At 35.2% G+C, this 20,684-nt stretch overlaps 6 protein-coding genes across 6 annotated transcripts; 5 read left to right on the forward strand and 1 right to left on the reverse strand.

Annotated features, from left to right (window-relative positions):
* Nucleotides 1-263: 263 nt before the first annotated feature.
* Nucleotides 264-2,040, forward strand: BX664DRAFT_388804 (uncharacterized protein; the record flags this gene model as incomplete). The annotated part of the gene is made up of 7 exons (XM_051549492.1): nucleotides 264-465; nucleotides 667-707; nucleotides 978-1,040; nucleotides 1,106-1,187; nucleotides 1,593-1,610; nucleotides 1,702-1,819; nucleotides 1,884-2,040. 6 exons carry the CDS (start codon nucleotides 264-266, stop codon nucleotides 1,794-1,796), a joined length of 501 nt encoding a protein of 166 aa, XP_051396548.1. The 3' UTR covers nucleotides 1,797-1,819; nucleotides 1,884-2,040.
* A 1,292-nt stretch (nucleotides 2,041-3,332) lies between these two features.
* Nucleotides 3,333-3,721, forward strand: BX664DRAFT_341546 (uncharacterized protein). Its single transcript, XM_051547016.1, has one exon. The coding sequence runs from the start codon at nucleotides 3,483-3,485 to the stop codon at nucleotides 3,711-3,713; it is 231 nt and encodes a 76-aa protein (XP_051396549.1). The 5' UTR covers nucleotides 3,333-3,482; the 3' UTR covers nucleotides 3,714-3,721.
* A 1,609-nt stretch (nucleotides 3,722-5,330) lies between these two features.
* BX664DRAFT_317726 (uncharacterized protein) lies at nucleotides 5,331-6,643 on the forward strand (the record flags this gene model as incomplete). The annotated part of the gene is made up of 7 exons (XM_051542758.1): nucleotides 5,331-5,373; nucleotides 5,518-5,605; nucleotides 5,696-5,906; nucleotides 5,951-6,002; nucleotides 6,271-6,297; nucleotides 6,428-6,493; nucleotides 6,558-6,643. The coding sequence occupies 7 exons, from the start codon at nucleotides 5,331-5,333 to the stop codon at nucleotides 6,641-6,643; spliced, it is 573 nt and encodes a 190-aa protein (XP_051396550.1).
* Nucleotides 6,644-8,144: 1,501 nt separating this feature from the next.
* Nucleotides 8,145-8,544, forward strand: BX664DRAFT_341550 (uncharacterized protein). The gene has a single exon (XM_051547017.1). The coding sequence runs from the start codon at nucleotides 8,167-8,169 to the stop codon at nucleotides 8,392-8,394; it is 228 nt and encodes a 75-aa protein (XP_051396551.1). The 5' UTR covers nucleotides 8,145-8,166; the 3' UTR covers nucleotides 8,395-8,544.
* Nucleotides 8,545-9,634: 1,090 nt separating this feature from the next.
* Nucleotides 9,635-10,979, forward strand: BX664DRAFT_341553 (uncharacterized protein). The gene is made up of 4 exons (XM_051547018.1): nucleotides 9,635-9,954; nucleotides 10,039-10,247; nucleotides 10,335-10,508; nucleotides 10,568-10,979. Exons 1-4 carry the CDS (start codon nucleotides 9,711-9,713, stop codon nucleotides 10,883-10,885), a joined length of 945 nt encoding a protein of 314 aa, XP_051396552.1. The 5' UTR covers nucleotides 9,635-9,710; the 3' UTR covers nucleotides 10,886-10,979.
* Nucleotides 10,980-11,260: 281 nt separating this feature from the next.
* On the reverse strand, nucleotides 11,261-20,276 carry BX664DRAFT_203206 (uncharacterized protein). The gene is made up of 18 exons (XM_051540127.1): nucleotides 19,823-20,276; nucleotides 19,480-19,738; nucleotides 19,250-19,409; nucleotides 19,003-19,166; nucleotides 18,800-18,939; nucleotides 17,909-18,723; nucleotides 17,718-17,847; nucleotides 17,382-17,628; nucleotides 17,176-17,306; nucleotides 16,463-17,113; nucleotides 16,260-16,370; nucleotides 14,999-16,168; nucleotides 13,892-14,893; nucleotides 12,547-13,822; nucleotides 11,951-12,489; nucleotides 11,804-11,884; nucleotides 11,588-11,741; nucleotides 11,261-11,517 (listed from the first exon to the last, which is right to left on the reverse strand). The coding sequence occupies exons 1-18, from the start codon at nucleotides 20,243-20,245 to the stop codon at nucleotides 11,315-11,317; spliced, it is 7,656 nt and encodes a 2,551-aa protein (XP_051396553.1). The 5' UTR covers nucleotides 20,246-20,276; the 3' UTR covers nucleotides 11,261-11,314.
* Nucleotides 20,277-20,684: the final 408 nt, after the last annotated feature.

Raw genomic sequence — 20,684 nt, forward strand, 5'->3', positions numbered from 1 at the left:
TTCGTAAGACTAGGAAGAAGTAAAAGAGTAATGTCTATCTCTTTAACTCATTTTTGAGGTATACTCCTGATTTTCTAATTCCTCCTATTGTGATTATCCTGGTACAAACGACACATACGGATATATTTATCAAAGACAATAGTGATGATAGCTAACGCGTGTACATGTGTATATTTGTGAAGGGGATAATGAATATAAATAAAGAGGGTGTCTTGATTGCTTCGTTTTTTTTTTTCCATTATCAAATTTAAAGCAAACTAGATATGAACTTCCACAACAACTCTTTCTTTGTCTTCTTGTTGGTGGTGCTTGCTCTCTTCGGTGTAACTGAAGCAAACTGTGACAGAGACCATGCGTGTATTGTGGGTAATGGTGGATGTTGGGCTATTAACCCTTCGTATTCTTGTCACGATGATCCAACTGCTTCTGCTTATAGGGCTTGTGGCCTCTTTAGTCTTTTCAAATGTAATGGTTGCTGTGGGTTTTAATAGTTTACATGTCTTGGTAGCTACTGCGCCTTTTTGTTCTGTTTAATTCACACTGTAAGTGTACCGTATATAGCCAATATAATATCCTATCTATTTCCCTCTTATTTTTTTCAAAATAAAGTATGATGACGCGATCGTCTTTTTTTTTTTTTTTTTTTTTTTTGTATAGAGCAAACAGTGATTGCAGATCTTGGTCAGACTCAAAGTCTTTGGACTTGGGTAACACAGTGATTAAAAGAAAAGAGTATATTGGTCTCACTACCTTTTTTTTTTTGCTTATCTTTTTTTCCCTCCTTACCTTTTTCAAATAGTGTATAATGATGATCAATCACTATGATCATGATGAATCAATGATACACCAATAATGACTCAATGACAATGATAGTTGAAGGATGATGATAATGATAACAGGGTGGTAATGTGTAAGTACGCATTTACATTAGACAATAGCCGTATACTTGGCGCCTCATATTTTTTTCTTTATTTTAGTTTAACAGAAACTCAAATGCTATAGTTGCTCCTAATATCGCTTATATCTTCAGCTACGGTCTTGTAAGTTAGATATCCAAAGAAAAGATGGGAGATATCTCATTTTTTTTTTTTTTTGATTCATACAGACAATAGCCTCAATAGACAAATGCTCCTGTGATACTCAAAATATAAATGTACGCTATTTGTATACAGTTACAGTTGGCAATGGTGACCGGATTTATATGATTGATGGATGGATAATATACCATTATCTAATGAAGGGAGTGAAACGCAGAAACCATCCTAGATTATTGATCATTCTTTAATATCTGAATCTGAAGATACTAAAGTTGAATCTATCAAACCTACTTCTAATGATAGATCTGAATCCACTAAACCATATGCAACTGAATAGATAGTAATAAAAATTTTCTTTGCTTGATTGCTTTTTTTTTTTTTTTTTTTCTTGGAATAGGCTTTTTTGGAAAGGCCGGAGATTCAATACTTTTTAATATCGACCTCTGTGTGGTTTTTTATTTTTTGATCTTTCTTTTCATTCTTCATTATTTATTATTATTATTATTATTATTATTATTATTATTATTATTATTATTTTGATTACGGGGATACTAGAAGGAGGAACTACTAATGGTAAAGTTAAATCAAAAAGACTGAAAAAGTTAAGAGGGATCAGCACAGTGTATTAATCTTAATATTCACTTTTGAACTTATTTGACATTAGATCGTTTTGGATCGCGATGGAACAATTCATTGATGGTTGGAAGGACATGGAGCAATGCATTTCATCTCGGCAACAAGTCCAGGGAACAACTATGATAATAGCGACATAAGCTTGATAGGTAAGTGCATAGCAAAGGTATGCAATATACTGTCATTTTGACGCGTTCTTCTTTATATCGATAGGGACAACAATCCATTTATGGAAAAGACGCGGGAACAAAAGCAGTTACACTCGAAAGGTGGCAAAGTGACTCGAGAATGGATAGATACATGCGGTATCACCACGACATCGGATCAATCTTGGCTACGTGGATATACTTCGATTAGCATAGAAAAATAATATAGTGATATCATTGTAGATCTAGTTGATATATATTATTGTTACTCTATTGAATATTTTGGAAATAAAAATTTTGGATCTGTGGATGTTGGAAGTAAAATTGCACGATAAAAGTATATTGTCATATTGTTCGTATGAAAGTCAGGGGAAGATGGACTGTCGAGGTGACAACATGTTAGAGCATAGGTCTTACATGATAACGCCACCAAAAAAAAAAAAAAAAAAAAAGATAATCAGCGATAATGATCATTATCATATATTCTATGTCCTAATGTTTGACGATTCTAACATACAAAAGCCTTTTTATACGGTAAAGCTAAGCAAAGGAAACGCATCATTGCTATTACTGAATTCTCGGAAGCTAAATGACCTCCCTGTTCTTGAAACACAAAAAAAAAATCATGCTTATTGAATATAGTAAATACATAAAACATGAATCATAATGCTGAATGCAATCATGCAAGATCAGCTGACAAGATAAACGGATCTTATATTTTTTAGATTTCCATGTTTTCAAGAGCTTACCATATGAGAACAAAGACGTGAAGCAGTAAAATGCAATGTGACGCTATATTTAAATCTCATGGCGCATCTTCCTCTCTATCTACGGCCGATGATCCATATATAGATGATTCGTTGATCTTGTGGAAGTATAGAGAGATGTTTTGAATAAAAAAGGAAGGGGCTGCGAGGGGTGAGCAGTTTAAGTTAGGAAGGCGTTAAATAACATAGGATATCTGAACTGTACAGACTCAAAAACAGAAAAGATACACACACATGGTGTCAAAGAGGATTATGCTCGTTAGAAATCAATTGATCTAGCAGGACGACTTCTTTCAGTCCTCCTTGGTTTTTTTTTTTTAAAAAAAAGACGTCAAATAAATGATCCTTTAGATAAAAGGAAGAATATCATTTTCTTTCATCTCTATTGAGTGAAATGAAGACAATGTGGCAAATGGTTATTCAAATCAGAGACGTTGGTGTGTTTCGCCAATGAAAACAAAAGATGTGATGCACTGATGGGACTGATCTGCACGCCTTCAAAAGTTTCTCGTAAGGCTAAGAAAGAAGTAAGAAAGATCGTATATCGCTGTAACTCATTTTTGGGTATACCCCTTGTTTTCTAATTCAACCCCCTGTGATTACCATTATTGTGGCACAGAGGATACACAAGGATGTATTTATCCAAGGCAATGGCGATGACAGCTAATGCATGTATATGTATATATTTGTGGGGTGGATAATATATAAATACGGATGATGTCTTGATTGCTTCCTTTTTTTTTTTTATTATCAAATTCAAACCAAACCAAATATGAACTTTTACACCAACTCTTTCTTTGTCTTCTACCTTCTGGCGGTGCTTGCCCTCTTCGGTACCATTGAAGCTTGTACCCCAGCCGATACTGCGTGCATTGTGGGTAATTCCGGATGTCTTTATTATGGCCATTCATGGTCTTGTCGCTATGATTCATCTGCTTCTCAACACCATACTTGTGGACTTTTCGGAGGTAGCCAATGTAATGGTTGCTGTGGAAACTAACAATTTTACAAGCTTGCATTTCTTTAGTACTCCTTGTGTCTTTTTATTCTATTTTACTTCATACTGTAAGTGTACCGTATATAGCCAATATATTACCTTCTATATTTCTCTCTTTCTTTTCTTCAAATAAACATGACGACACGATCGTCCTTTTTCTTTGATAATAGATAATAATAGAATTTTTCTTTGTTTGATTGCGATAGTCTTTCTGCAAGGACCGGAGATTCAATGCTTTTTAATATCGAGCTCTGTGTGGATTTTTATTTCTTGATCTTTCTTTTCATTTTTTATCACTAATTTTATTGTTATTATTACTATGCTTATGGGGACACTAGAAGGACAAACTATTAATGGTAAAGTTAGACCAAAAAAGACTGAAAAAGATAAAAGGGGTCAGCGCAGCGTATTAATCTTCACTTTTGAACCTATTTAACCTTAGATCATTTTGGATTATGATGGAACAATTCGTTGATGGTTGGATAGGCATGAAGCAATGCAATTCGTCCGGCAACAAGACCAAGGAACAGTTACGATAGCATAGGTATAGGCTTGATAGATAAATGCATAATAAGGATATACAATATATTCCATATTGACGCGTCTTTATTTTGGTGGGGACTGGTCTACAATCCATTTATAGAAAAGGCGGGAGGGGGTTCAAATATAGTGGCACTCGCAAGATGAAAAATGACTCGACAGTAGGGTAAACAGATGGGAATATCACCAACATCGGAACTGGTTTGGGCACTTGGATGCACTTCGGCCAGGACAGAAAAATAGTGTAGTGGTATCGTTGTAGATTTAGTTGATATATATATTGTTGTCTATTGAATATTTTGGAATAAAATTTTTGGATGTTTAAAGAAAAACTACAGTATACGATGACAATATATTATATTTTTATATTGTTTGTATGGAAGTCAGGGAAAAGATGCACGGTCATGATGATATTATTGGGACAACACATACATGATATCGTTACCAGAGGAAATAATCAGAGATGATGATGGTGGTAATGCATTCTATCTCCAGCACTTGAAAATTCCAATCCACGACAGTTTCTTAACATGCTCAACGTGCAATACTCTAAAAAAAAAAAAAAAAAAAAAAAGGAATCACATCTTCGGTGTTACTTAGTCCTCCCTAGAGAGATGGTGACCCAGTCTTTGGAACCAAAAAAAAAAAAAAAAGAAAAAAAATCATGCTTATTGAATATAGTAAATACATAAAACATGAACCATAATGCTGAATGCAATCATACAAGAGAGGCTGACAAGATAAACGGATCTTATATTTTTTTAGATTTTCGTGTGTTCAGGAGTTGCCATATGAGAACAAGGACGTGAAGCCGTAAAACGCAATATGACGCTATATTTAAATCTCATGGCGTATCTTCCTCTCTATCGGACGACGATCCGTATATGAATGATATGTTGATCTTGTGGAGGTATCGGGAAATGTTTTTTTGAATAAAAAGGAAGGAAGGCTGCAAGGGGTGAGCAGTTTAAGTTAGGAAGGCGTTAAATAACATAGGATCATCTGAACTGTACAAACTCAGAAAAAGAAAAGATACAGAGACATGGTGTCAAAGAGGATCATGCACGTTAGAAACAAATTGGTCTAGGAGAATGGCTTCTTTCAGTCCTCGTTTTTTTTTTTTTTTTAAAAAAAAAAAAAAAAGACGTCAAATAAATGATCCTTTAGGTAAAAGGAGGAACATCATTTCCTTTCATCTCTATTGAGTAAAATGAAGACAATGTGGCAAATGGCTATTCAAATCAGAGATGCTGGTGTGTTTCGCCAACGAAAACAAAAGATGTGATGCACTGATGGGACTGATCTGCACGCCGTCAAATTTTTTTGTAAGACCAAGAAGAAGTAAAAGAAGTACATCGCGCTCTAACTTATTTTTAGGTATACCCCTTGTCTTCTAGTTCAACTTCCTGTGATTATCATTATTGTAGAACAGAAGATACACAAGGATATATTTATCCAAGGCAATGGCGATGACAGCTCATGCATGTATATGTATATATTTGTGAGGTGGGGAGTATATAAATACAGATGATGTCTTGATTGCTTTCCTTTTTTTTTTTATTATCAAATTCGAAGCAAACGAAATATGAACTTTTACAACAACTCTTTCTTTGTCTTCTACCTTCCCTTCTGGCGGTGCTTGCCCTCTTCGGTACAATTGAAGCTTGCACCCAAGCCGATCGTGCGTGCATTGTGGGTAATTCCGGATGTTTTTGGCATAACCCTTCATGGTCTTGTCAGCCGTCTTCATCTGCTTCTCAACACCATACTTGTGGATTCTTCGGAGGTAAGCAATGTAACGGTTGCTGTGGATGATAACAATTTTACAAGTTTGCATTTCTTGGTACTTTTTGTGTCTTTTTATTCTATTTTACTTCATCCTGTAAGCGTACCGTATATAGCCAATATATTACCCTCTATATTTTTCTCTTTCTTTTTTTTTCAAATAAACATGACAACACGATCGTCCTTTTTCTTTGATAATAGATGATAATGGAATTTTTCTTTGTTTGATTGCAATAGTCTTTCTGCAAGGACCGGAGATTCAATGCTTTTTGATATCGAACTCTGTGTGGTTTTTTATTTTTTGATCTTTCTTTTCACTTTTCATCACTATTTTATTATTTTTATCATTATTATTTTGAATATAGGGATAGTAAAAGGACAAACTATTAATGGTAAAGTTAATTCAAAAAGACTGAAAACGATAAGAGGGATCAGCGTAGTGTATTGATCTTCACTTTTGAACTTACTTGACATTAGATCGTTTTGAATTGTTATGTATTTGATGGTCGGATGGATATGGAGTAATGCAATTCCTCCAGCCACAAGACCAAGATAAAACTATGACAATTATCGATATAGGCTTGATAGGTAAGTGCACGAAAAAGATATATAATATATTTACATGTTGACGTGTTTTCCTTTATTTTGGTAGGGATCTATACAATCCACGTATGGGAAAGGCGCGAGTACAAATGTAGTGACACTCGAAAGATGCAAAATAACTCGACAATAGGTTAAGCAGATAAGGATATCACCAACATCGGGGCTGGTTTGGACACGTGGATACACTTTGACTAAAATAGAAAAAAATAGTATAGATATATCATTGTAGATTTAGTTGCTATATATATTATTGTTACTCTATTGAATATTTTGGAAATAAAACTTTTGGATTTGTGGATGTTGAAAGAAAAAAAAAAATATAGTGTACGATGATATTATATTTTTACATTGTTTGTATGAAAGTCATGGAAAAGATGCACAGTCAAGATGACATTATTGGGACAACACATACATGATATCGTTACCAGAGGAAATAATCACAGATGATGATGATGGCGGTCATGCATTCTATCTCCAGCACTTGAAAATTCCAATCCACGGCAGTTTCTTAACATGATCAAGGTAAAATACACTAAAAAAAAAAAAAAAAAAAAAAAAAAAAGGAAAAAGGAAACACATCTTCGGTGTTACTTTGTCCTCCCCAGAGAGATGGTGACCCAGTCTTTGGAACCAAAAAAAAAAAAAAAAAGGAAGACATCCCTATTGACGAAAATAAATAAATAAAACATGAATCATAACGCTGAATGCAATCATGCAAGAGTATCTGACAAGATGGACGGACTCTTGTATTTTTTAGGTTTTCATGTGTTCAGAAATTTACCATATAAGAGCAAAAGCACCAAACAGTAAGACGTAATATGATGTTACATATCTCATGATGCACTTTGCCTCTCTTTCTGTACGGACGAAGATCCTTATATGGATGTATCCTTATTTGGATGATTTATTTGATCTTACTGCTGCATCGGGGAAATGTCTTGAAAAGAAAGAGGAGCGGGGAACGACAAGGGCCGTGAAATCGATATAGGATGGATATCTAAATGTATTAAACCAGAAGTTCTTGTAAAAGAAAAAGAGCATCAACAGAGGTATAAAAACTCCAAAAAAAAAGAAAGAAAGAAAGAGACACGCAGATCGCGTTAAAGATCCTTTTTCATGAAAAGTCCATCGATCTAGGAGGATAACTTGTCTTCAGTCATCATTGCTTTTTTTGGTTCAAAGCTTCAAACAAAAGATCTCTTATGTACAAAGAGGAACATCATTTTTTTTCGTCATTATTTAATAAAATAAAAACAATGTAACAATGACTCTTCAAACTAGAGAGATTTTATGACATTTCACCAACGAAAACAAAAGAAAAACTGATGGATGTAGTGATGATACTGATCCTGACACTTTCAAAAAAAAAAAAAAAAAAAAACTTTTTGTATCGGCCTAATTCATCTTTGAGGTATAGCTTTAATTTTATGATTAAGGTTATCCTGGTACAAACGATACGTAAGGACAAATTTATCCAAAGCAATGGTAGCAGTGGCATCTATGCGTATATACATTGTTTTTTTTTTTTTTTTTTTTTTTTTTTTTTTTTTTTGGGAGGGAAGGGTGGATGAATATAAATACAGAGGATGTTTTGATTGTTTCGTTTTTTTTTTTTTTTGTTTCATTATCAAATTCACATAATTCAAAGCAAACCAAATATGAACTTTTACAACAACTCCTTCTTTGCCTTTTTCCTCTTGGTGGTGCTTGCTCTTTTTGGTACAACTGAAGCTTGTTATCGAGAAGATATTGCCTGCATCGTAGGCAATTCTGGCTGTTTACATTGGAACACTCAATGGTCTTGTCATCCTGATCCATCTGCCCGTCGACACCATACTTGTGGTTTCTGGGGAACTAGCGAATGCGATGGTTGCTGTGGACCATAAATACTTTACAAGTTTACATTTCTTGGTATTTCTTGGATCTTTTTTTTTTTTTTTGTTCCATCATTATTTCATACTGTAACCATATCCAATGTAATACCCTATCTTTTTTTTAAAAAATAAAATATGACAATATGATTGTCCTCTTTTTTTTTTTGAATGAATTTGTTTGTACGTGTGGATGGATTTTAGTTAGTATGCTAAAATATAAGGCTTCGATGTTTGAATCTATCATTTGTTTGTACGTGCGGATGGATTTAATTTAGGATGACTTAATATAAGGCTTTGACGTTTGAATCTGTCACTTGTTTCATCTGCATTATGCTTCAAACTAAAGTCTGTGTGGTTTTTTTTACTCTCCGTCCTTGACTTATTTTTTAGCTCTTTCCGTTTTCTCCTTTTCTTTCCTTTTCTTTCTTTCTTTCCTTCCTATGATCGTTGAAAACCAAAAGGTTGGTGTATGAAATTGTATTATCCAAATGTAATCAGATCGGGGAATGAGTCAAGGTAAGGTATCGGATTAATATTAACTTTTTTTTCTTTCTTTTCTTTTTAACAGTATCAATAATTTTTTATCAAAGTTAAACTTTGCAGGTCGAATGATGCCACAATAAGTATATACTTAGTATTTTGATAGGCTATTTGATCGATCTACATTATTGCCTGGAATCAACTGTCAATGGAAGATAAAGCCAACATATTTTATTAAAGGAACTCAATACAATGATGGATCAATTAGGATAGAAACCTAGTATAGTATACTCTAACATTTAGCTTATTGATTTTTTTTTTTGGATGATTTGTAAAGAATCTGTTAATAAGTAATATTTTAAAAGAAAAAGATAGGAAGATCATAGGGACGATCATCATGTTCAGGTGGCTGTGGTCATTGTGATCTGATTTGTCATGATCACTGCGGTCAAGTATGATCGTTTGGTGAATCTGGGGGAAAGGGGGGAAATCAGTTCATCATTATTTGTGGCAATGATGTGATACTTTGGTCTCCGATTATCTTTTTGTATGAATAATCCATGAGGACGCACAGACAAAAAAAAAAAAAAAAAAGAAAGGGGAAGGAAACGTTTAAGGTTTATTCATGAGTATTATTAAATCAAAGAAACGATGATTAAGCAATGATTGATGACAAAGAACTATTGAGAAAATGAAAACAAATAAAGTGTAATCTGATTATCTCTCTCTTAGTGGCAAAGAAACTATTTTTTAATATTTGGCGGAACAATAAAAAAAAAAGTTCTTAAGCCATCCTTTTTTTTTTTTCCTTTTCTCTCTCATATTTTTTTTTTCTTTTTAACCTTATCATGGGGATTCATATTTCAAAAATAGAACATAATACAACGAAATCAAACAGACCGACTACAACAACAAGAACCTCATCATCTATATATCCTTATCTTCTTAAATCTCATACTAATGGTAATGGTCGTCGTTTAGAATATGGATGTCTCTTACCTCAAGGCATTTACCCTTGTGCATCTTGCGATTATGATGCAAAAGCTGTACGTAAATTTATCAAAGCAGGACTTTTGGCACCTTTTTTTACTGGTAAGCAGTCCTATTATTCTTATTATTATTATATTGTTGAGTGGTGGGAAAAAAAATAACTTTTTTTTTTCTTTTTTTTTTTAGGGTTGAATGATCCTCCTTCATTGGTAAAACAAGTGATACCTATACCCCAACAACAGAATAACAACGATAATAATGATTTCAATGATAACAAAACTGTTGTACGAATACGAAACAAACTCAAGCATCGGTTATTATTATTACGATCATCAACTCCATGGTTAGATCAAAATTTGGATAAGGATACTATTGAATGCCCAATTTGTTTATTGGTATGTACTAAAAAAATAAAACAAGTGGAGAAAATCATTGATCATTGTACTCATCATATTTCTTTTGTTTTGTCCAATTTTCTATAGTATTATCCATTTACAAATTATACTAGATGTTGTGGTCAACCCATATGCACAGATTGCTTCCTACAACTCCGTCGATCGGACGAATCACCATTGGATCCAGCCGCATGTCCTTTTTGTGTGCAACCTAATTTGGGTGTTATTCATATTCCTCCTGAATGGAGTCAACAATATAAGGTAAAGTACTTTAAATATATATATACTGAATTAGATTTATTTAACAATTCCTATTATAGATATTCAAACAACAACGTATGGATATATGTATGTTATGGGAACCAGAAGAGGATGGAAATACAACCGGTAAGAAACAACGATGGAAGAAATTGGGTCCCAATGACCGACATGTAGTTTTGGTGGATCAAGTACGACCAAATTGGCAAGATCAATTTGATTTGACAGCACAACAACAACAACGTCGTTCTTTTTACGAGGTGGATCAGCAACGAAGGCATCGAAGACGGCTTTCTGGTACTATGGCTGGTTCTGGCACCACGCGAAGAATCATCGTTCGTCCTACCATTCAACCTACTTATACCGCCAGCTCCATGTAAATATAGTTTATACTTTTATTTTTATTTTTATTACCTACATATATATATTCTAATAATAAACACTGTCGATGAAACTTTTGTTGAAATCAAGTATTGATATATGTGGGTGTATTCACTATGATGGATGCCAGTGGCCTCATTATTTAATGTACAAGATTGTTAAAAGTTGAAAAGGTTGTTCAGGGCATTCCCTTTTTTTGGGGGGGGACGGCGGCATTCGAATTTGTGATAAGGAACAGAAGAGAAATGAGTACCTTAAAACTTGATGGTGATTGATGTAGTGACATATCTTAAGGAAGCTTGAAATGTCTATGGACAGGATCGTTCATGTTTATTTCAAACGTCATTCAATAATGATATAACAAATCATCAAAATATAATTTTTTTTTTATTATAAGATATGTCTTTGATATTCTAAAATGTCTATTACTATACCCAACTGGTCCATCCTTCGTACATTAAACTAAGATTGTCTATACTAGTAGCTTGTTCAATTGTCTTTGCCACTTGCTCGGCCACTGTCATAGTATGCATATGATTGTCCAACAATAGATCTTGATCTTGACCTTCCAGTTTCTGTCGCACTCGTTGCATAATATTCAAACTAGGATTATCATGATACACTGATTTGTCTAAAAATGATAATAAATAATGGCGAAATAAACATCTGCAAAAAATAAAAAAAAAAAAAAAAAAACTTACCCTTTCTAGATGTCAACAGTGACATCGTTTTCTCTTGACGATGTGTGGTGTCTTGTACTGTCTTTTGTTGTTGTTCCAATCCAAAGCTTTCCAACATGCGTAAAGTAGAATAGTATTGATCTAACTGTTCTATCACATCTTGTACCAAGATTGTCTAAAATTAAAAAAAAAAGTAAGATAAACTAGACCACTTTCTTTTTTTTTTTTTGATTTTACCAACTCAGTATAGGTATAACGATGCCGTCCTTCTAATTTATTGCTATTGATCTCAATAAATCGAAGCACATTTAAAATCACCTATTAAAAAAAAAAAAAAAAAGTCAATCCATCTTGAAAATAAAAAAGTAGATTGCTCGGATTTACCTTTGCACTTTCTTGAGCCACATGAATTTCATGATTTTCTTCTATTTCCAACATCCGGATGGCATCCAATAAGGGCACAAATTCACCCATGGTCCATGTTGTGTTTGTTTGGTAAGGTTGATGTAACTGGTCAAACACATGTACTAGTTGATCCTTCAGTTGATGTTGAATGAGTATTGGGACACGATCATGTTTTGTACCTGAAGATCCAGTATCATGATGATGATGATGATCTTCTTCGTCTTGTTCCCAATCGGAAGGCGGTGATCCACTCTTTTGTTCGTCCTTCATTTTTTCATTACTGGATAGTTTGTTGAGCTCTTGATTCCTTCTTCGATCTAATATAGTTTGATCATCATCATCCTGTTCTTCTTCATCATAGAATTCGTCATCATAGTCGTCATTGTCAAAGACATGATGATCCTCTTCTTCTTGTCGTTGTTGTTCTTGTTGCTGTTGTTGTTCAAGTTGTTGCTTGATTGTCGAAAGTTCGATAGCAAGAGATGCATGTTGAGCTTCAAAAAGAACACTTGTTTCAGCTGCAAGGAAAAAAAAAATGAATAAACTTGCATACAACAGTTAGTTTTCTATGTTACCTAAGCGAGCAGCCATCAATGATAATCCTGAATGTAATTCCACAAATTGACGTTCTTCCTTGATCACACCTTTGATTTCCGATCCTTGACGTTCCAGTTGGATATTGTGTTGTCTCTGTTGCCAATCTGCAAGTAAGGGATCAACCACAAACGCATCTTCCAATAATCCCATCCATAGATCTTTATGTTGTCGCATCACTCGTAATGTTTGTTCAGCCGCCGTACGGAAAATACCACCACCACCACTACTCGTGTTTTCTTCTTGCTGTTGTTGGATACCAGAAGTCAACCCAAGAGCATGGATCATATTTCTTGTTAAACGATAAGGTACCCGTTCAGGCACACGCAACGTCGTTCCTTTTTCAAAGCATACATTGTAATCAATATGAATCACATCCCCTGTCACATCATCCAATAACATGTTGTCCAAATGTCGATCACCCAATCCAAGGACATAACCAACCATCGACATCACCGCCATGGATCGTGCCAACCGGGTAGTCTTGTTCAGCCAATCTCGACTGTCTGTGCTGGTCCACCATATCGCCCTGGACAGTAGATCATTAGGTGTTTGTGCTGCGAGATCTTGGTATACTTGGCGAAGAATCGGTTCAGGCCAATGTCGGCGATTGGCGGTTACACGTAATCCTGCTGCTTTCATTGCCGCAAGCACTTTATCGATGTACTGTTCCGTAGCCCGTGGAATTGGTAATTTTTGTTGTTGTTGTTGTTGTTGTTGTTGCTGCTGTTGTTGTCGCTGTTGTTGTTGCTGTTGTTGTTGCTGTTGTTGTTGCTGTTGTTGTTGTTGATGGAACAACGTATTGAGATATTCACGTTTCTGCCAATTTTTATACAGTGCAAACAAAGGAGTGGCACGTTGAACCCATTGAAGCATACCGGAATGATTACTCATAGGAATCACCGCATAGGTCCTTGCAAATAGATGGCGGGCACGAGATTGTCTATCTTCTTTCAGTAACACATTGGTGGTATTCAGGAGCTGCATGATGCGTTCGTCTAGTTGTAAATCCTCCAATCCTTTGAATAAATATGTATATGAGGAGCCATCCGTACCATGAAAAGTCAGCTTCTTGGGCTTTGTCTTTGTGGGTAATACCATCATTGTCGAACTAAAATGATGAATCCGTACACATAATGTTTGGTCCAAACCTGGCATATACATACTTGTTCCTTGAAGACTAGCAAGATACGGTGATACCTGATTCAAGTTAAGCACACGAACTTTATTTGTTTCCATAGTAAGACGTCGATGAATCTAAAGAGGAATTATTAAAAAAAAAAATATTAGACATCATTTCAAATTAAATAACAAAGATAGGTTTACCTGTTGGAATCGATCCCATCCTTTTCGATATGTGTCCATAGATTCAGGTCGAGAAAGTAATTCAAATGCACGCCGGATCGGTTTGCCAAAGGTGAGATTGAACCAAGTTTCATGAGGAGTCATTGTAGTAGAATCAATTGTCGCGATCATCAATTGTTGGATCGAAGCAACAACGTCGCGCATAGCATTGGTGTAGGTTGTTTCAAACCCTTCGTTATTATTGGTGCTGCGAATCTTTTCAAGATATTCCCATTGATTCATGATATCCAGTTGTAGAGTCGAAATCCGATGAAGCCAAGTTTCTTCCCATAATACAGTGATTTTCTCCAGTTCTTCTGTCATTCGACGTGTTGCTGTCCACACATTTTCATCTTGTTCCACCGTTGTAGTAGTAGTCATTTCCATAATTTGTTGACCTTGTTGCTGGATCAACTGTTGAGTCATATCATCATCCATACCAATAGAAGAAGAAGAGGACATACCAACAATCACATTATATATCATATCGTGAGGATAGGCCTCAACCAATTTACTAATCCATTGCCCCAGCATTGATTTCACAAAAGTACTTGTATGATTCTTCAATCTTGAATAAAGCTGAGGGATAATTTGCTTCCATGCCAATAATTGTGATCGTTCCCAGCATGGTCGTTGATGCATTTCTGTTTCGAACGCTGATTGTAAAGCTTCACCATATTGTACGAGAATTTGGACTAGGCGTAGTGTTGATAACATCATCATGGATGAAGGTGACGAAGACGATGTTGATGTATTGTCGCTACCAATAAGGTCTAGGTATCGGAAGTAAGCTGCCAAGGCTGATTGAAAATGATCCAAAAGAATGACTTGTAAACGATCCAAAGGTGCTAACAGTGCAGTGATCGTAGAGATGGGGAAGGAGCCTAGAGAGTCATACTGTTGTATTTCATTCAATACCTTTTTAGATTGTGTAAACTTGTTACTGGTTTCCATTTCATTCAAAGCTGCCAAAGGAGAGTACGTCTTGAAAAGATGCCATAAAAACTAGGAAAATGGTAAGAATATAAAATCAAGTCAGTCATTCCTCTTTTTTTTTTTGGATATCCTCTTTTTCAATTATGATGTTACCTTTTCTTCTTCTTGGTACAAATTAGATGTGGTAGAAAGTGCATCTTTCTCTTTTGAAATCAAGTCCAACCAAGTTTCGCGTATGGATTGAATAACACCAGATATCGATCGAGTCGTGGAATCTGGTTGTTGAAGTATATGATGAATATCGTCTAAAAGCATGCAGGCACGTTCATAATGATAAGTTGCATAAATAAACCATGGTGTTGCCCACGAATCACCACTTGTGTCGATTGATTTCTGTAACGTCTCAAGCACACGTTGTTGCCATATAGAAGTGTCATCTAATCCTTGAGACTGTTGTTGTTGTAGATGGGCTAATTTCAGGTACATCCGACTTGCAAGACGCTGTTGCTCAAGATCTTCTGCTTGATCGCGGGTAATGGTATCAATCAAAGTATATAAAGCTGAGCATGTATCATTATTGGTAATTGGATGAGGATCACCACCAGCTAGAGCCAATTTGATTTTTTCATATTCAATCAGATGCTTCTTGTTCCTCGTGACGACTGGGGATGTTGACGTGTCCAATAATGTTGATAATTTGCTAAGATAACGCGAAGCAGTCTGGTAATTGTGTTGTTTCCTAGCCACATACGCTGTTGCAAGATATATATCATAGAGTGTAGATGACATGTTGGCATTTGGAACTGCGGATGTAGTGGTGCTGGTGATGGCATTGGAAAGTCGTATCCAGAGTTTGGTATCAGGTAGTGTCGAACAGTCGTATCTTGTTAATCCCATTGATATGTTTGATTGCGTCCATTCCATAGCAGCTCGTTGTATTTCCATATTACCTTGTTCAAGCTGTAATTCAATAAGCTGTGTACGACTATGTGTAAAGGCCAATGTATCGGTATACTCCTCTTCTTCTTTTTCAAGGCAGGTCAATAGGCGATGGCAAATCGAGTTGGAGAATGTCTTGTTGTCGGATACGTTTAAAGTCGCTTTTCGAAATTCATTTAATCGGGCAATTTGCATCATTGTTTCCAGGTTGCAGTTGTCGTTGAGTTCGTGTATCAAAGTTGGCATGCTAGTCTCGGTGACCGTGTTGGACCCAGTAAAATCGATCAACTTTGTCGAGATGTTAGTGCTAAAGAGGTAAGGGTAGGCTTGGCATACAGATTGAATGGCATCATAATCCTCCAGTGATGTATAAAAATGAAGCGCCTAGAGAAAAAAAAAAAAAAAAAAAAAAAGGAGGAGAAACATTTGAGTTCCATTTTTCAAGTAGATCAGATATATCATTGATTTCACTTACTTTTCCATGAAGCATATCTAGAATATCATGACTATCTTTATGTTGCTGATTATTGTTCATCACTGCAGTATCAAGTTGGGACAACAGCTGAATTGCTTTTTCGTCGCATCCCTATAAGAAAGAATCGTGAGAGAGAAAGTAAAAAAAAAAAAAAAAAAATAGTCAGAAACGAGATAGATAGGTTAACAATATTGGTGACTTACCATGGCAAAGTAGGCAGCAACTTGAAACCAAGAAACACTCGCTTCATCTTTTGTATTAAGCAGTAAAGGACCAACCAATCCAATAAAACACCAGGATTTGTTCAATAATTCCACTGATTTATTTGCACTGTTGACATGGTGTTGATACCAAGATTCCAAACCCAATATACTGTCTTCTAATCCTTGGCGAATGCATACAGAGACTATATCAATGACATATTTGTTGATTTTCTTGAAAAAGCCCAATGCAGAATCGATGGAACAATCCGACAATGATGATTGTGTCCATGGAGGTGTTTGATCCGATAAGTATGTAAAAGCTTGTTTCAGAAACATGGTATCCCAGTCCAATTTCTTTGCACCTTGAACTATGAGAGGCCGTATTCTGGTAAAATAATCTTGACATGTTTTTCGATTGGTGTGGAAAAAGGTGTAGCTTGCTTTGGGTACCATAGGAATAATGATCATTTCACTGCTATTGTTGCTATTATTGACATTGGTATTTCCTTCCGCCGCATTGTAAATTTGAATTTCCAGTCGCTCCAATAAATTTAACAACTCATACAGTGATTCCTTATGGCTAGTTGATATTGCACCAGTAGTTGGACCATCCACCAATTCAATTAATTTTTTTTCAAACGCTGCAAATGTCTATTAAAAAAGATAAATGAATATATGTGAGTATAATTTTACAATAATTTTCATTTGAGTACCTGTTGAGGACCACCAAAAGGAGTACGTAGTCTTGATAAAATACAATAACGCGAACATTCCCACATGGACCAGTAATAAAGTAAAGATCGAGACCCGTTCATCAAAGCTGTCATTTTTGTTTCATCCAAATCTACACAGAAAAAAACAAGAGAATGAATTTATTTTCTTTGATCTTTTTCTTTGAGATATCTTTGTTTTCATTTACCTTTCAAAAAAGTCGGTTGAATACTTTTCATATATTGAATCCCACCACATGAATGGAATAAACGACGAATCCAATCGAATGAAGTATCATGACTATTGACCAGGCCATTCTGATCATTTGTTGATGTAGTACTCATTTCACTTGACTGACCTGCCATAAGAAACGATTGCATACCAAGATGTTTCATGACTATTTCATAGTGGACAGGTCGAAAGGTACCAGTATGAGGTGTCGCCATCATCATTGCCTTTTATAGGTTCGATAGATAGAGAAATCAAAAAAGAAAAAATTATCAGTTCACGTTCTATTAATCATTGTGATTCATGGTTACATTACCTTGAGAGTTGTCATGATCCGATGATTGTCTTGTTCTACAGTACCATCAAGAGATGTCATGATAAATGGATTTAGAGACTTTAGAAGGTGTTGACTTTTACTTCGTACGGATTCCGAAATGCTGTTCATACTATAAATAAAATAAAAATGTGAGTTAAATGATAAAATATGACGTGGAGTAAGACTTTTACCTGTTTTGTAAGTGATATACCATCCAAGCAGGACCTATTGTGTTAGCCAACATAGAAGAGCCATATTTCTTGCAAAATAACATCAAACAATCAATCATTTTTCCTTTGACGTGTGGACTGGTTTCATAGGCAAGGCGTGTCATCATTTCCGTCAAAAACACCGGTTGTAAGACTTTCTCAGTGGATGTTCCGACATGATTCATCAAAAAATCACAATACCGTAGAAGGGAATGTTTGGCATGAAGCGAAAGTGCAGGCCAATGACCATGAACCATATCTTGTAATAAGGTAGCCTGATTATCACCCATCATTGCCGCTGCTGCTGATGGTGATTCTACTTTGGTAAGCAAACAAGTCCAGTATCGAAGTAACATATCCAATGTTGTATCATATTGATCGTAATCACCAGTTTGCCAAAATGCCATCATCACTGCAATCACTTGATTTTCATGTTGATTTCTGATCTTGACTACAAAGTCCATTTGCGTGTTGTCGTTTGCTGTTGAAATCACTTTTAATGCCGACGCTGTATCCAGTAACAAGGTGCAATAAATATTTGTTTCCAAGCAAGGAGTCTTGACCGCCGTCTGTTGGTCTTGTTTGGACGTATATCCTAATGCCAACCACTGAGTGCTGTAGGTAAATAAGTAAGATGGATCGCACATATCGATGATGAGCCGTAATACTAGGAGAACACCTTTTCGGGTAAGTTGCCGTTTATTTTCAAGTAGGGCGAAAAGTGGAGATACGTTGACATCTAATAATTCATGTAATATATTTTGATCTGGCGTACTTGATTTCCAACTATCAATCATCTATACATGCGAAATAAAAAGAATTACTAACTATCGTTCTTTGTTCTTTTCTTTCTTTTTTTTTTCTTCTCCTTACCTTTAAAAGATATCCAATATAAACTTCATCGTTCATAGAAGGTTTGCCACGTTGAGCAGTGATATAATAGTAGTAGGAATGTTGAAGAGGTTGTATGGTATATTGCCGAACAGAGAATAACAAAAGTAAGATGCGATTTGCTATAAAATAGAGAACTGATCAGTCAATCATTCGTATTCTTCCACTGTTCTCTTTCTTCTTACATTGATCAAACCAAATTTTACTAGGTTGTTCTTCGAGTTCCAAAACTTGTAAGAATAACATGACAGTATCCGATCTAAGTTGATCAAATGTTGAGGTAAGAGGATGATGTTGACCCAAGGATGGTATCCAAGATACAATGACTTGTAAGAGAGAATGAAAACAACTATGATCAAAAGGAGTAAATAAAATAAAATCAGATTTTTTCTTTCTAGGATTATTTTTTTTCCCTCCTTTTCTCTTTTTTACCTTAAGAGTCTATCACAAGTTGGCCAAAGTTCTTCATCCAAGGATTTTTCAGGTTGAATTTGTTGTAATCGGGTATACAAATCATGAAGAAAGTTTTGTAATAATTCAAATCCAAAAGCCAATGTCATTTGCCAATAAGGAGTATAGTTTTGAAATGAATCTAAAACAAAGAAGAAAAAAAATCAAAATCTTGTTACTAAACCAAGAAGACATTTTTATTTTTATGTTACCTTGTATCAATTGTCTATCTTGATCAGTCACATCAGGATCAAGATACCAGCCAACCAATAAACCCACTACATCTTGAAATTGGGACATAAACGTATTGCTGTAATAGTGAGCGATGCTGGATAACACTGTTAAAACATGATTCAATTGATTTATTGCTTCGGTACTATCCAAGAAAATCACCAAACTACCCATCACTGATACTGATAAGTCTTGTAATTGTCGTTGAGTATATGGATCCATTTGAGCATGAACAATAGTCTAAAATAAACGTAAAAAGAAAAAAAGAAAAAAAAACAAAGGTATCAATAAAAGGGGTTCAAATTGCATACAGACAGAAAGTACCTCTTGTAATATCAACAACAACCACATCTTGTATTCAGAAGAAGACATATTTGACGTTTGTTGTTGTAAAGGATTGTTTAATCGATCCAAAACCCAGGCCGTCAAAAGATCCAAACGAGTATAACAAGCGGCAGCGGCAAGGATACGTACTAAGCATTCTTTCAATGTAGTCGGTAAAGTAGGATTGGCTAATAAGATATTGAGTCGCTGTTCAGAATAGCGCGTACATGTTTCGACTATTTGCATCATATCTTGACGATGCCATTGTATCACTCCTGTTTTACTAGCTTCCTCAATGAATTGATCCAATTGTTGAGCATACTTCGTCCGTTGGTCATTTGAGAGATGATGATCAGGCGTTAATACTGTTTCGAGTAGATCAATTGAGCCTAGATTTGCATTGCTTGCATTTCGGCTTGTCATATGTAGCACTATAAAACAAGTAGGAATTAAAGCATAGATATGAATACATATTTCTTGTAGATAAAAAATAAAAAATAAAATGTATGTATCTTTTTTTTTTTTTCTTTTTTCATGTAATATTATATTTACTTTGTGAGCGTGACGAATCATACTGTAGTTGCCGCTGCTGTTGTTGTTGTTGTTGGTGGTGGTGATACTGCTGTTGTTGGTGAGGTCGATGTTGCTGCTGCTGTTGTTGCTGTTGTTGTTGTTGACGTGGTGGTCTAGGTTGATGATGAGTATATCCTGTATTATTCCCAAAGGGATCGGGTTTTACATTATATTCCATGCAAATATTGTGTGCGGCAGCAAATAGCAAAAAAAAAAAAAAAAAAAAAAATAAAAAAAAGGCTGAATAAAGAAGAAGAGTTGACAATTTTAAAAGCGCAGATTTTTTTTA

This window comes from Halteromyces radiatus (genome assembly GCF_025201355.1).
Source record: "Halteromyces radiatus strain CBS 162.75 chromosome Unknown BX664scaffold_9, whole genome shotgun sequence".
NCBI classification, from domain to species: Eukaryota; Fungi; Mucoromycota; class Mucoromycetes; order Mucorales; family Cunninghamellaceae; genus Halteromyces; species Halteromyces radiatus.

Coding starts and splice junctions, on each gene's coding strand:
- BX664DRAFT_341546 (XM_051547016.1), top strand. CDS start 3,483: ATGGCCATTCATGGTCTTGTCGCTATGATTCATCTGCTTCTCAACACC.
- BX664DRAFT_341550 (XM_051547017.1), top strand. CDS start 8,167: ATGAACTTTTACAACAACTCCTTCTTTGCCTTTTTCCTCTTGGTGGTG.
- BX664DRAFT_341553 (XM_051547018.1), top strand. CDS start 9,711: ATGGGGATTCATATTTCAAAAATAGAACATAATACAACGAAATCAAAC. Junction 10,248..10,334: donor AATGCCCAATTTGTTTATTG/GTATGTACTAAA, acceptor AATTTTCTATAG/TATTATCCATTTACAAATTA. Junction 10,509..10,567: donor AATGGAGTCAACAATATAAG/GTAAAGTACTTT, acceptor TTCCTATTATAG/ATATTCAAACAACAACGTAT.
- BX664DRAFT_203206 (XM_051540127.1), bottom strand. CDS start 20,245: ATGACAAGCCGAAATGCAAGCAATGCAAATCTAGGCTCAATTGATCTA. Junction 17,629..17,717: donor GGATCATGACAACTCTCAAG/GTAATGTAACCA, acceptor AACCTATAAAAG/GCAATGATGATGGCGACACC. Junction 13,823..13,891: donor GATGGGATCGATTCCAACAG/GTAAACCTATCT, acceptor ATTCCTCTTTAG/ATTCATCGACGTCTTACTAT.